Raw genomic sequence first — 13,180 nt, forward strand, 5'->3', positions numbered from 1 at the left:
GCACCACGTTCAAAAAAGACGGCTCTCAACTGTTGTATAATGCTGGCTGCATCCTGTCGTGTCAACAGGCGCCATATTGTGAAACGCGTCGGGCCACAATCCGTCATGGTCAAAAAATGTTTGTCCCCATAATGTGTTATGTCCATCCCTACTCGCTGCCAGTTGCCCTCCACCTCGAGCTTCCCTTTTTGCCATTGGGATGGTGCCGGATCAATTCTCTGACACTCTTCACACGAACGTATGGCTGCTTTCACTGATGCTTTTGTAGTTGCAGGGCATACTCTTCGGACAAAATATGCAGTCCTCTGAATTCCAGGATGTCCAATCTGCTGGTGTATCATACGGATCTGGTCAGGTGTTAATTGATCCGTTACAGTCGCGCATGTTTGTTGTTGAAGATCGGATCCCTGCCTCATTGCATCGATCCACCTCTTTGGTACTCGAGTCAAGCTATCAGCCAAATTCTGCATTGACGAGACTAACGTAATGTCTACCTGCAAGCTGTATTCGTCAACTAGACGCTTAATTATTGCTAGTCTCCTTCGTACTAGCATTTCACTTGCAGCTCTAGTCTTAACTCGAGCCTTTCCAGTCAAGGTGTCGGTTAACCAATGGTAAACACACAATGAGTCAGTGTGGAGATGCACAATATTAGTCTGCCATTGCAATGCGAGATTAAGACCTTTTAACGTGGCATCAAGTTCTGCCAAATTTATATGTTGGGCATCATTTTTCGGACGAAGCCAGCATGCATCTTCCACAACAACACCTAGTTGCTCCAACACGACACCTGTAGCCAACGAACTTGCGTCAACCCATGCATTTAGTTCGTTTCCAGACACTTGCCACTCACCCCGGGCAGGGTCATTCCTATGCACTCTGGACAACATTTCAGCCATCATTTGTTGGAGAGAATCATCATCCGCAACATCGTCCCATCCTTTTGTTACTGTAGTCACTCGTCTTTTCACCACTCCTGTTGCCGATCGGAGCCATCCACAGACAGGTAGATGTCCTACCAATTTACCACAGATAGAAAACACAGTACGTCTTGTTAATACATTGGGTAACTTTGGAAGTGGGCTCCCTCGTTTCCATCGCAACGTATTGCCCTCCTCCCAGACCTCGAGGCCTAGCACGGGCACTCCATCCTTTAGGCGCTTAGGGTCTTTGCTTATTAACCCAAACGCTTTCAGTTTTATTCGAACTGCATCCGCAGACATTATGTCCTCATTAACATAGATGTCATCTATGTAGGCTGAAGCAGCTTTTGCTGTGGTCTCATCCTGCATCAAAACAGTTTTAATAATGGTTGTCATAATCAAGGGTGCTACGTTTAGGCCAAAACCCAAACGTGTCAAACAATATAGTTTTCCCTTGAGTAGTACTGTCTGAAACGGCCATAATGACTCATGGACACGTATCTGCAGGTAGGCCCTCTTTAGATCCAGAAGTGCTACATTGCTCCCTTTTTGACGCCACTCTCTCAGTTTAGCAGCGCACACATCTGCGTTTCCGGTAAACGCATCAACATGCCGATTCAACTCTCGGTAATCCATTACGGGACGAATTTTTTCTTTGGTAGGTTGTTCAACAGCCATGAGCGGAATTAATCCCTTGGGTGGTCCCAGACGTTCCTGTGGGTATGGTATTAACCAACCGCTGTCAATCCACATCTGAAGTTCTTCTTCATATGCGGCCCTATTCTTGGTAGAAACTGCATACTCTGGAATCGTGTTGCACAGCCGATCTGGTTCCTGGCCCATGGCCCATTTCCACTTTGCAGTCCACACCCTTTCGTTGTAAACAAATGTAGCACAGAAGTCCTTTTCTTCAATCGACATGGCTGCACAGACATCTTTCCCTTCTCCAAGCCTGATACCTCTAGCTGCTGTGATTGTAACGCCTCCTAGTGCTTGTATTGCATCAATTCCAAGCAACATGTCGTAGCCAAGGGGTTTCTCCTGCATCACCAGAACGTCAACTTTAGCTGTGTCACCCTTCTCAGTGCAGATTGTGACTGTCCCTTCACCACAACATACCCGTGATAAGCCATTGATGGTCATAACGCCGACTGGGTTCCTCCGCCACACCGGACAGCAATGGGCACTAACTATAGACCGGGAACACCCCGTGTCTATAAGTGCTGAACACTGCACATCATCAAGTTTAACGCTAATGACAGGCAATCCTGTGTTTATTGGTTGGCAGGGGGCAAGGGTAGCGATAGTACCTTGCCCCCAACTTCGTTTCCCGAACAGTTGCGAGATATGTGCCCAAACTTATTGCAGCGATAGCATTGCACTGGTCTCTTTGATTGTGGATATACACCTCTCCTATCACTCCGGCACTCTTTAGCAAAATGATTGGCCTCCCCACATTTATAGCACACTGGGGTGGCATGCTTATTACTATCTGGAAGAGAGTCCACATTGCCTCCATGTCGAAAACGAGCTGCTGCTGCAATTGGTTTCTGTTCCTTACAAATGTTTCGAGCTCGGGCCAATAACTCATCAGTTGACAATTCATCGATTCTTGATGATGCCCGCAACAGTTTACTGACCTCCTCGGGTAGGCCTACCAAAAAAGCACAGCTTAATATTTTATCGTTGACCCCACCAAACGGTACAGATAATTTTCCTTGGGTTGAAGTGTCCGGCTCGTGTACTGTTGCCACGCAACAAATGGATCTGTACCAAACGCTGTATACAGGCTCTGCTTGATTTCATCCCAGTCTGGTTCATCCCCGAGTTGTTGGTAGACTGCATAGGCCCCTCCGGTTAGCCTCAAAGGGATAACTGTGGCTGGTTCTTTAATTTTGCACAGTTTACAGATTTTCTCTGCCTTTTCAATCCATTCAACGACAGCCGGTCCAGTGGTAGATCCGTCGAACTCGGGTATTAAGCGAATGTCGAATCTGTCCATTGTTAGTAACCGCACACCAAGCGCCGAAATAGCTTAAAACCAACACAAAGTCAAGTATCTGCAGAATGTCTTCTTGGTTCCTCCTCTTCTCTTTTCTCTCTCCCAACAATCGAACACAGCATATAATAACAAAACTCTAAAGCACGTCTGACAGCACTGACTTCTGCCAACAGTCTGCCCCTCCTCTTAACAACACAGGCTTTTTATATCGCAAAATCGTTCACCTCTATTTGCATATTCTTCTAACTCACGTGATCACTACTCTATAAATAAGAGTCTTGCCCGTTTCTTTTCTTTCTTTTTATTTATTTTTGGTGACCGACCCGCACGTGGTCTATCCAGGTAAGTCACGCATTTCTCCACAGTAACACGCCGAAAAATTCACACGGCGACAGCAGAATAAACATGTCTAATCAACTTCTTATACAGACAAAAATCTACTTCTATCTCGGATAGGGAAACTTTATCGCTTTATGTCTGAGGCGTCCCTACCCGGGAATGCTGATGGGGATGCCCAGGTAATTTTTGCTAGGCCAGAGTGCTTCTCCATTAGGGGCGTTGGCTGGATATATCTACTTTCCGATCCTGTATCACATATTACTGAGGTGGACAGCAAGTTAATATCAACCCTAATCCTAGACCCTAAATCCCTAACTCTAAACCCTCATCGTAACCCTAAACCCTACACCTTAAACCTTAAGCCTATACTTTAGTCTTAAATACATTTGATTTTTAATCACGCAGGAAAAAATATTTCTATTTATTTACACACACACACACACACACACACACACATGAACGCGCGTGCGCGCGCACACATACACACACACAAATAATAAATTGTTGTTTTAAATTAGAATATATAATATAAATTGTGATATATAAAACTTTGGTACAAAATTTATTATTTACTTTTTAATAGACATTTCAAAATAGGAGGGCGTGAATTTGAAAAAAAAACGTTCGTCTAAAATATTATATCCGGTTTATTGGAAAGAGCATAAAATTTCACATTGACCCTGAAAATATCGTAAAAACAGAATCAATAGAAAAATCTTGATAGATTTTTAAAGTTTAAAAATTGAAAAATACTGAACTCGTAAAATTCAATTAATTTCATTACTGTTTTTTAAAAAATAAAAAATAATATTTCTGTTACGTTTTTATACAACTTTAATAGTTTATTTTGGAAGTATAATCCATAAAGAAAATAAACAACCCACTTTTAAAAGATAAATTACGAGTTTCTTATATTTTATTCGCAGTTTCGTGTTAGGGGTCTCAAAAATTCCTACAAAAATTCTGATACACCTAAACTGCACACATAACGGAAAACCTTAAAAGGAGTTTCCTTATTTGCTTGTATTAATCTTTGTGGGTTATCTGATTTTAAAACTATAATTTTAGAAGAAAAACACTGCTTAAAAACAATTACTCCCTAAAAATAAAAGAAATTATAATTTGACACTAATTTTCTGCAAAGTAGTTTTTATTAAGTAGAAAAACTTGAAAATTTACTTGGTTATGTTTCGTAATAAATATGTAGAGTAAAATTGTATGGACTATTTATTTTTGTTGTTGTTTTAATATAAAACTGGAGTATTACCATATTTTAATAAAAATTTCAAATAAAATTTTTAATGTGGAATATTAGGTTGGTGCAAAAATAATGCTTTTGACGTTCATTTGAACGTCAAAAAATGATATTGTTTTTGTGTTAACCTAATAGAAAAACAAATAAAAAAAATAAAACAAATATGTTTGAATTCATTGCAGACACTTGAAATATAATAATATATATGTTAAATAAGTCTTTTTCGTTTTTCCTTTCGAAATAATTAAGCCTAAATCGTAATGTTTTCAAATTAAATAATAAACAAACGTTAATTGTCAATATCAATAATGAGCGTGTTTTGCGACGGTGAAATCTAAAATGTTTCCACCCCAAAAAAGTTCCTGAAATGAAAAAGCGAACTTTGGTCGCTATTATTTAAAGAACATAATTTTGCCTTTACACTTAATATTTATTTTATTAATTCATTATCCTCACTTATTTTATTCAAAAAATGTAGTTTAAAAATTATTCTGAATAATGATTCTATTTTCTTAACAGTACGGATTGTTTTGATGACGGGAAGTTCTTGACAATTCACCGAAAAACTTTTAATTACTTCAATTTTTTAACTTTTAAAGTCATTTCCTTAACTATAACGATTTTGAGAAAAATATTTCGTGTAAGTCTTTTCTATGTCAAACCCCAACTATCATCACCATTGCCTCACCGGGGTTCCAAAATAAACCTGCCCTATTCTACCATACGTCTTGGCTCGCAGTGTGACCATCGTAGGGATTGTTCTTAGTTGACTTTATTGAGTTCCTCTTCTGCTGGTAATGAATCTCTTTTGAGCAGATAAAAATATATTCGATTATGAAATAAAATGACCAGGAAAAGTGTTACCCAATTTAATGCAAATTAATACTCTTATCTCCAAGGCTTTTAACCGGTTTAGGATTGGACAGATTGGATAGGAGTGTTAAAAAATTTTTTTTTTTTTTTTTTTTTGCTATGGGAGATAAATTCAGCATGTTTTACTTTCAAAGGTGGTCTCATCTGGTTTTATGGCATTGCGAACCAGGCTTAGGATTAGACCAATATTAAAGATTAGTTATCTGTCCCAAAACGTTAGGATATCCTCGTAATGACCAAGATTTTTGTGATTCCTTCAGTCTTAATCTTGAAAATATGGTGCAATCGGGAAAAAAGGTCGTTGGTAAAATGTAATGCATCGAAAACAAAGCGTCTCTCCTTTCTTCCCAATCGCTCTGATTCCCACCATTCCCCAACTGAAATGAATGGCTCTCGTCTTAGGAACCCCATGTCTTGACAAGCTTTTTGAACTAATCTTCACTCCTGATCAAAATGGAACACATTAATCAAATCTTATTATATGTGATCTGGCACTCCATCAATTATTCCCACTTCGTTCTTGGAGATTACATCAGTTACCCTCCCTCTTCCCAGGCGGGTAGTACAGCAAGGATTGAGCGATTTCATCCACACCTCCTCACCCACCGTGATATCCGCTTATCCTTGTTCCGATTTCTCCATGATAGCCAGCTGACAACAACAATGATTTCAATATTTATATAACACTTTAATTAAATGTAACTCCTAAAATATTTTATTAATATATTCTTTTTTTGCAGGATGTTGTCCTCTGCGAAGAAAATGTTTGTTTCTCCTTGGAGTTGTCATCCTGATAGATCTGCTGTATGACTATGTTATTGACATGAAAAACCGAAAACTAGAAAATTTCCATTTTAAGAATAATTACATCGTTTATAAAAGTAACTGCAAAATCCCCAACTTTGAACCATTTAATCAACCGGAAGCGAAGTATTTCAGAGTGAGTAAAGGGAAAACCTGCCCATCCAACATTGATTTTACCCACCAGAAAGGCAATAAGTTGTCGGTGAATATGACTGGTTTGACGATCTTTTGCAATAGTACCGTGAAACGCTGCGAGTACAATGATATCATCCGGGTGGATGACAACCATTTCAAATATTCTACACCTATCAAGTTTCATGGAGATATCAATGTGACCAGCGAATTCATTAGGGTCAAATGTGTTTGCTCTGGCAACCGAAGATTATACAAGAATTTTCATATCTTCGTGCAGCCAAGGAATAATACAAATTCTTCACGATTAAATAGTCCAAATAACACAGGAAAACCCCATGCAAATATGTTGAATGTTGTCATGATCGGGTTAGATTCGGTGTCTCGTCTTAACTCACACAGACAATTGTCGAACACAAGAAAATTTCTCTTAAACGAACTACGTGGCGTCGAACTATATGGCTACAACAAAATTGCAGACAATACCTTTTTCAATGTTTTAGCACTGTTATTCGGAAAATATGATTACGAAATTGGATGGACCCTCACGTCGACTAAGAAATTTGATGAGTACGACCAGATCTTGAACAAATTTCAACAAAAAGGGTACAAGACAATGTATGTTGACGACGCTTCTAATATGCCCGTATTTAGTTACATCCGTCAAGGTTTTAATCAACCGCCAACCGATTATTATTTCCGTCCAGTGTCGATGGCAATATTTAAAGAGTCTCGTATGCTGTCGAGAGACAGGATGTGCATCCTTGGAAGATTGTACCACGCTTTTATTTTTAACTATATATATGACTTTATTAAGCTGCATAAATCAGAAAAGCACTTCGTGTTTAACTTTAATACATATCCATCTCACAACCAACTAAATTCAGCCGGGCGCATCGATTACGTTCTTCGGGACTTTTTCGTCAAGTTACACAGTGAACATTTGCTTAACGACACACTCTTAGTTCTATTTGCGGATCACGGGATTCGCCAAGGAAAATTCCGGGAAACCTTGATGGGAAAGCTGGAAGAGAGACTTCCAATGATGTATATTGTACCTCCAAAATGGTTGAAAGTGAAATTTCCGAAACTATGGCAAAATCTGCAAGAAAACAGTAAAAAACTAACCACGCCTTTCGATGTCCACGAGATGTTGTTGAATGCCTTCGACGTCGGTAACTTTGAAAGAAAACTGTCGAAGATCGATTTGAATGCTCGTGGTATCAGTCTTTTCGCCCCAATACCAGAGAACAGAACGTGTGAGGCGGCAACAATTAAACCGCATTGGTGCACCTGCCAACGCATCGAACAACTTTCGATTAATGATACAACTGTGAGAAAAATTGCCACTTTGATTGTAGCGCATCTTAACAAAATTCTTCAGCCCGAAAAGAAGAAATGCGCGACTCTGAAATTACACGACATCAAAGCAGCCGGTATTAGGCATATCAATGACAAAATGATGTTGAGGCGTACATGTAAGAACCACTACCGTTTAGAGACGTGTAAGATGAGAACTGTACACACTGGAGTTGGCAGCATCTATCATTTAACTGTGACCACCATCCCAGGGTTTTCTGTATTCGAAACGTCAGTCAATTATAACACCGCTAAAAATTCTATTAAAACGGAAGGCGACATCAGTAGGATAAATTTGTATGGAGACCAGTCCATTTGTATATCAAACGTTGATCTAAAAAAATACTGTTATTGTAAATAAATCAAAATGCATTTCCTTTTAAAAATAAAAGGAAGAATATTATGCCTAGCGTGCATCAAAAATAACGACGGAAAATTCCATAACTATATTCGCACTAATATGAACTTGCAATCATAAAATTAAGTCATTTATTAAATTTTCCACTTATAAATTATTATTATTATTATTATTATTATTATTATTATTTTTATTATTATTATTATTATTATTATGATTATTATTATTATTATTATTATTATTCCGGATATCTTAAAAACGACTCACCCACTGCTGCTTTTGTATTTAGAATGAAGGATGTCGATTTTATCACATAGCGAGGGTTGTCTGACATGCTGTTTGCTTTTTCACTTCATTCAGCAAGTTTATAACGTTGTTACAATTCCATCGCTACCCAGTGTGTTACAACAGTTACAATGTGATAGTGAAAAATAACCATAAGACCTAAAACGCATGGCAAAATGAGGAAAACGTAATTTCAACTCATTCATTAAATATTGCAATAACAAAACTCTTTTCTTGATTTAAGGAAATCGTGATGATTGCTAATCATAGTGTCGATTGTGCAGAATTGATTATTTAAGAAAGCGACCTAATAGAAATTTGTTTACATTAACGATATTGCGAGTTTCTGGGAAGCAGACGATATTGTGCATCCCCGCTGTAAAAAAATAATAATAAGAGGATTGAGAAACACTAGAAAATACCTTCTGCGAGAAAGAGGCAGTAAGGAGATGAGGGTAAAGGGAAACAGAAGTCTTGCCACGTCGGTGTCGGGCGATAAAGAAAGAGTAAAGATGGCGCCTGTGATTTTATAAGCTGTGGTCTCGCGAAATATCGTCACACACATGCAAATGGGAAAGAGAAGCTGCATAAAATCAGCCTGAATTGCGAAGTGGGATTGTGACCCTTGACGATTGTTGGAGTTCTAGCCACGTGTTTGGAGGACCGCTGTTACGATAACTTGATCAACTAAAGAACAAGCTATTTCCGGCTATGGCCACCGGCCTGAACAATATGATAAAGCCATTCAGTTGTGAAGGCGATGTGTGGCTTGGCTAAAGAAAGTGAACCTAGTGGCGCAGCTCCAAACGATTGGTGATGTTGTCACAGTGATATCATTATTCCTGGAGAGGGGTGCACTAGCTCTATACTTGGAGCTGCATGAGTGGAATGCGAGAGTTGCACGATCTGAACCATATGGGGGCATTAAGGGCGTTGTATCTGATAAAGAAAAGTCGAGCCGAGGGTCACTAAGAACCAAGTACAGAAATTGGTCAGGACTTACGACACGTGTCAGTCAATTGACCCTGCTTCAAGCATGCACAAAGCTGGAGAACTAAGTGTGACTGGGACCTGGGAAAGACTGGCAGTTGATATAACCTATTACATTTACATGTCAATTATCAACTGTGATCCCGGGGCGCTTTGATCTATGGAGAAGCCTGCGAGGTGAAACGGTCAGTGAAATAGCGATAGCCCTCAACATGGTGTTTCTGGAGCGAGCCAGACAACCGTACCGTATTTAAATCCTTAGCAATGGCGGATGTACTGAAGAAATGGAATATCCGTCAATTCTTCAGAGCTGCCTATAGACCCAGTGGCAACGGGATTGCGGAATGAAACCACTCGACAATAAAGGCAGTGGCAGAGAGAGAGAGCACCTCGCCCAATCCAGCTGTCTACTGGTACAATATGTCGCCTAAATCAGGGCAAGAAACAGTTCCACACCTTTCGATATTCAGGTACTGCTGGAGGCATTCCAGGATTCTTCCAGCAAGCGGGGAGGTAGGGGTAACAGGGGCCATCAAACTCTGTGCAAAGTATGGGTGAAGCCTCCAGGAACACGATGTACCACACAATGGGTCAGAGAACGTGTAACCAGGAGTAATACGAGCAATAACATTGCGGTAGATGGAGTACCAAAACATATTCTGGATATCAGGCAAGTTGAAAGTGAAACAGTGGCGCCTGTGATTTTATAAGCTCTAGTTTCGCGAAATTTCTCCACACACATGCAAATGGTGAAGATAGGCTGTATTGTAGCCTGAGTTGAAAAGTAGGATTGTGACCTTTGACGATTGTTGGATTTCTAGCCACGTGTTTAGAGAACCGCTGTTACAACTTCTCGCAACTTGATAAACTAAAGAACAAAAACAATACGACGAAAACATATCAAAGTTATAATTAAAAATAATGAACAAAAGATCAGAAAACAATACAACGGAAATACAATTTTAAACTTATTCATTGCACATAAAAATTCGATAAATAAGCAAGTTTAAACGGAAATGGGATTTCAATATAAAACACGACAAAACAACGAAAATGCAATATAAAATATAAACATAAATACGACAGAAATCTCATTTCAAATTTAAACAGTGAACAACGACGAAAATGGAACTTCACTATTAGGCCCGACAAAACATCGGAAATGCAATTTAAAAATAAAACATGACAATACAACATGAACGAAATTTAAAAATTCAAAATGGCAATACGACAGAAATGTTATTTCTATTTTAAACATACAATAGAAACGCATTTTTAAAATAAATATAAAATTACGATAGAAATTCAATGTTAAACATGAAAATACGACAAAAATAAGACTGTGGTTTACTTAGTCAAGTCTTAATTGTTAGATTTGACACACTGCTGCCAAATTTCTTTAGTCCAAAAACTCAACTCTCTGCTATTACTCTCTCAACTTAAAAAGCACTTCTGCTGATCGAACTCACTTCTTCAAAATCCAACTCCATAATGAACACCATTTCAGAAAAATCAGGCGTCTTTTATCTCCAACCAGCAGGATCTCATTTACATATCATGTGGTAACATTGCAGACATATAAAGAGATAAGGTGGCCATTTTTATTTCTTTTTTTTCTTCATTCGTTTTTGGTTCACCCGTAATTTTACAAGTTGCACAAGGAAGGTTAGTAAGAACTTTTTAAACATTTTAGACCACACGCTTCCCCCCCCCACCTCATATTGTAGGATCATTTTACATTACATAATCCCGGTACGGACTCTGTGGTGTGTGGATTTCCACTGGTTCATCTCCACTGCCCCCTGTCTCGCTATTTTCATCATTTTCTTCATGGACCACACGTCTTAAATCTAAAATGTGCCGCGGCATTTCATCAACACTCAAGTTGTTAGGGGATTACACCCCAGTAATAACTTCTGTTCCCATTGTGTCGTACATCACGCATTTGGGGGTTTCACCTAAACCCCTTCCCTTATTTGGATTCTGGAGGATCCTTGTCCATTATTTTCTGGGGACGTATCCCTTGGATGCCTTCCATTCGTAACTAAAAATTGATCTCTGTGGCACGTGGCGTCTTTCTGTCCGACCTAGGGGGCCATGTTGTACCAGAATGTGGCCACTTCAGGTGATATCCTTCATCTCACAGCTATTGCTTTTACTGTCCGATGATGTCGCTTAACTATTCCATTTCCTCCGGGCCTATAGGCTTCCCTGTAATAGCTTCTTATCTTCCATTTTTTTTAGCATCGTCTGGAGAATTCCTGGGCGAAAAACAGTGTCATTGTCCATTATCACCTCCTCAACTGGACCTCGTTCAAGCATCATCTTTTCCAATTCCTCTGCAACCGAATCTACCAATTCCTCACGCAACTTCCTCCATATTGCAAGTCTTCAAGGACCACAATCAATCATTGACAAGTATGCTCCTCCACGATGGGGCGTTATGTCTATCGCTAATCTTGTCCAATTCTTCGTAGTCTCAATCTCCCCAGGATCACATACATTCGGGCAGGATCAATCGATTGTCATTGAAGGAAATTCCTAGACACATTTTGAACTTCTTCCCGTTTTATATGTGGATCAATTTTTCCCCACCAAATCCATGTGGTGCATGCCATGAAACTCTTCTAGTTCACCAATTAATAAACAGCATATCGACATCTCTTCTTTCTCAACCAACCACTGTTTTTTATCCGTGTTAATGCATCTGCTTTGTTTTTCCCTGAAGGCACAAACACTGCCTTTATCCGCAGTTCAAATTCAGATACTTACTCTCCAAGCATTCCTAATCTCCGCTTTGCAATCATTTCTCCAGCACCCTTTGTTCATATTCTTCCACTCTCTTCTACTGTAGCTTTTACTCAGCTTAGTGCCGTGGCTGAATCAGTTCTTATTTCTATTTCTCTCAGACCCCATTTCATAACTAAATTGATTCCTTTGAAAACGGCATCTAATTCAGTCACGTTAATATAATTGTAATCGTTAGCTTCCCTCAACTATACCGCGAAGCCATCAATCTCTATGATCACGCCGGTTGCAATATTTCTTGCAGTACACCATACCACTCTTATTTTTGTTTCAGGTATGTGCCAAGCTCCAGTAACAGGGTCATTTTTCTTACACCAGCTGGAATGTCCTGCATTTTCTTGACAGTTTTGCCATCGACTCTGCTCTCCCGGTCTACTCCACTTGCTCTTCTTTTAAAATAACTACATGCTGGTCGAAGCCATCCAGCAACTGGATAATGTCCCAACAATTTGCCACAAATAAAAAATAACTCCCTTTATTAATTTCTCCTCCTTTGTCGGGGATCTCATTGTCTCATCTGAATATCAGCTCTCCCATTTCTCTTTTTATAATCTTAAGGCCCAGCGCTGCTCCTCCATCCTGAGATTCTGGTGCTTTTGATATCAACCCAAATTCTATCAAATGTTTCACCTCTTTTGTTGATATTTTCGTTAAATCCATTGATGAATTCAGAATTAATTAATGTGGTAGCGCATCCAACATCAACAAGTGCGGTCATTACCTTATGATTCACCTCCACTTCTATTATTGAAAGAAGCCAGTACTGCGTCTTTATTCTATTGCCGTGGTAGCTACTGGCACAGAAGCTCCCTCTTGCCCGTTTCTGATGGCTATATATTGCTATGTGGCTGATCTTTCCACAATTGTAGCACCTCACTCGAGGCCCCTTTTTACAATCTCTCATAAAATCCGGTCCTCTACATCTGAAATACTGAATGCTTTTCTGCGTATTGCTTTGTGCACTTGCTACCACTGTTCCAATCTCTCGAATTCTTTTGCTGACTAAAATCTGATAAGTTTGTTGACGCTCATTCTATCTACATGGGTACTTG

The 13,180-nt window shown here is 39.3% G+C and overlaps 2 protein-coding genes across 2 annotated transcripts in view; both read left to right on the forward strand.

Annotated features, from left to right (window-relative positions):
* LOC145241587 (uncharacterized) overlaps window positions 1–6,186 on the forward strand; it is a 32,096-nt gene extending 25,910 nt beyond the window's left edge. The window contains exon 3 of the mRNA XM_080104675.1: window positions 6,133–6,186. Coding sequence (XP_079960801.1) covers window positions 6,133–6,186 — 54 coding nt within the window. The remainder of the gene's footprint in view (window positions 1–6,132) is intronic.
* A 29-nt stretch (window positions 6,187–6,215) lies between these two features.
* Window positions 6,216–8,048, forward strand: LOC145241588 (uncharacterized). The gene has a single exon (XM_080104676.1). The coding sequence runs from the start codon at window positions 6,216–6,218 to the stop codon at window positions 8,046–8,048; it is 1,833 nt and encodes a 610-aa protein (XP_079960802.1).
* The last annotated feature ends 5,132 nt before the right edge of the window (window positions 8,049–13,180 follow it).

This window comes from Euprymna scolopes, chromosome 20 (genome assembly GCF_053919585.1).
Source record: "Euprymna scolopes isolate OS-2025 chromosome 20, ASM5391958v1, whole genome shotgun sequence".
Taxonomy (NCBI): domain Eukaryota; kingdom Metazoa; phylum Mollusca; class Cephalopoda; order Sepiida; family Sepiolidae; genus Euprymna; species Euprymna scolopes.

Excerpts from the sequence above, each read along its gene's own strand:
- LOC145241588 (XM_080104676.1), top strand. The coding sequence starts at position 6,216 with ATGAAAAACCGAAAACTAGAAAATTTCCATTTTAAGAATAATTACATC.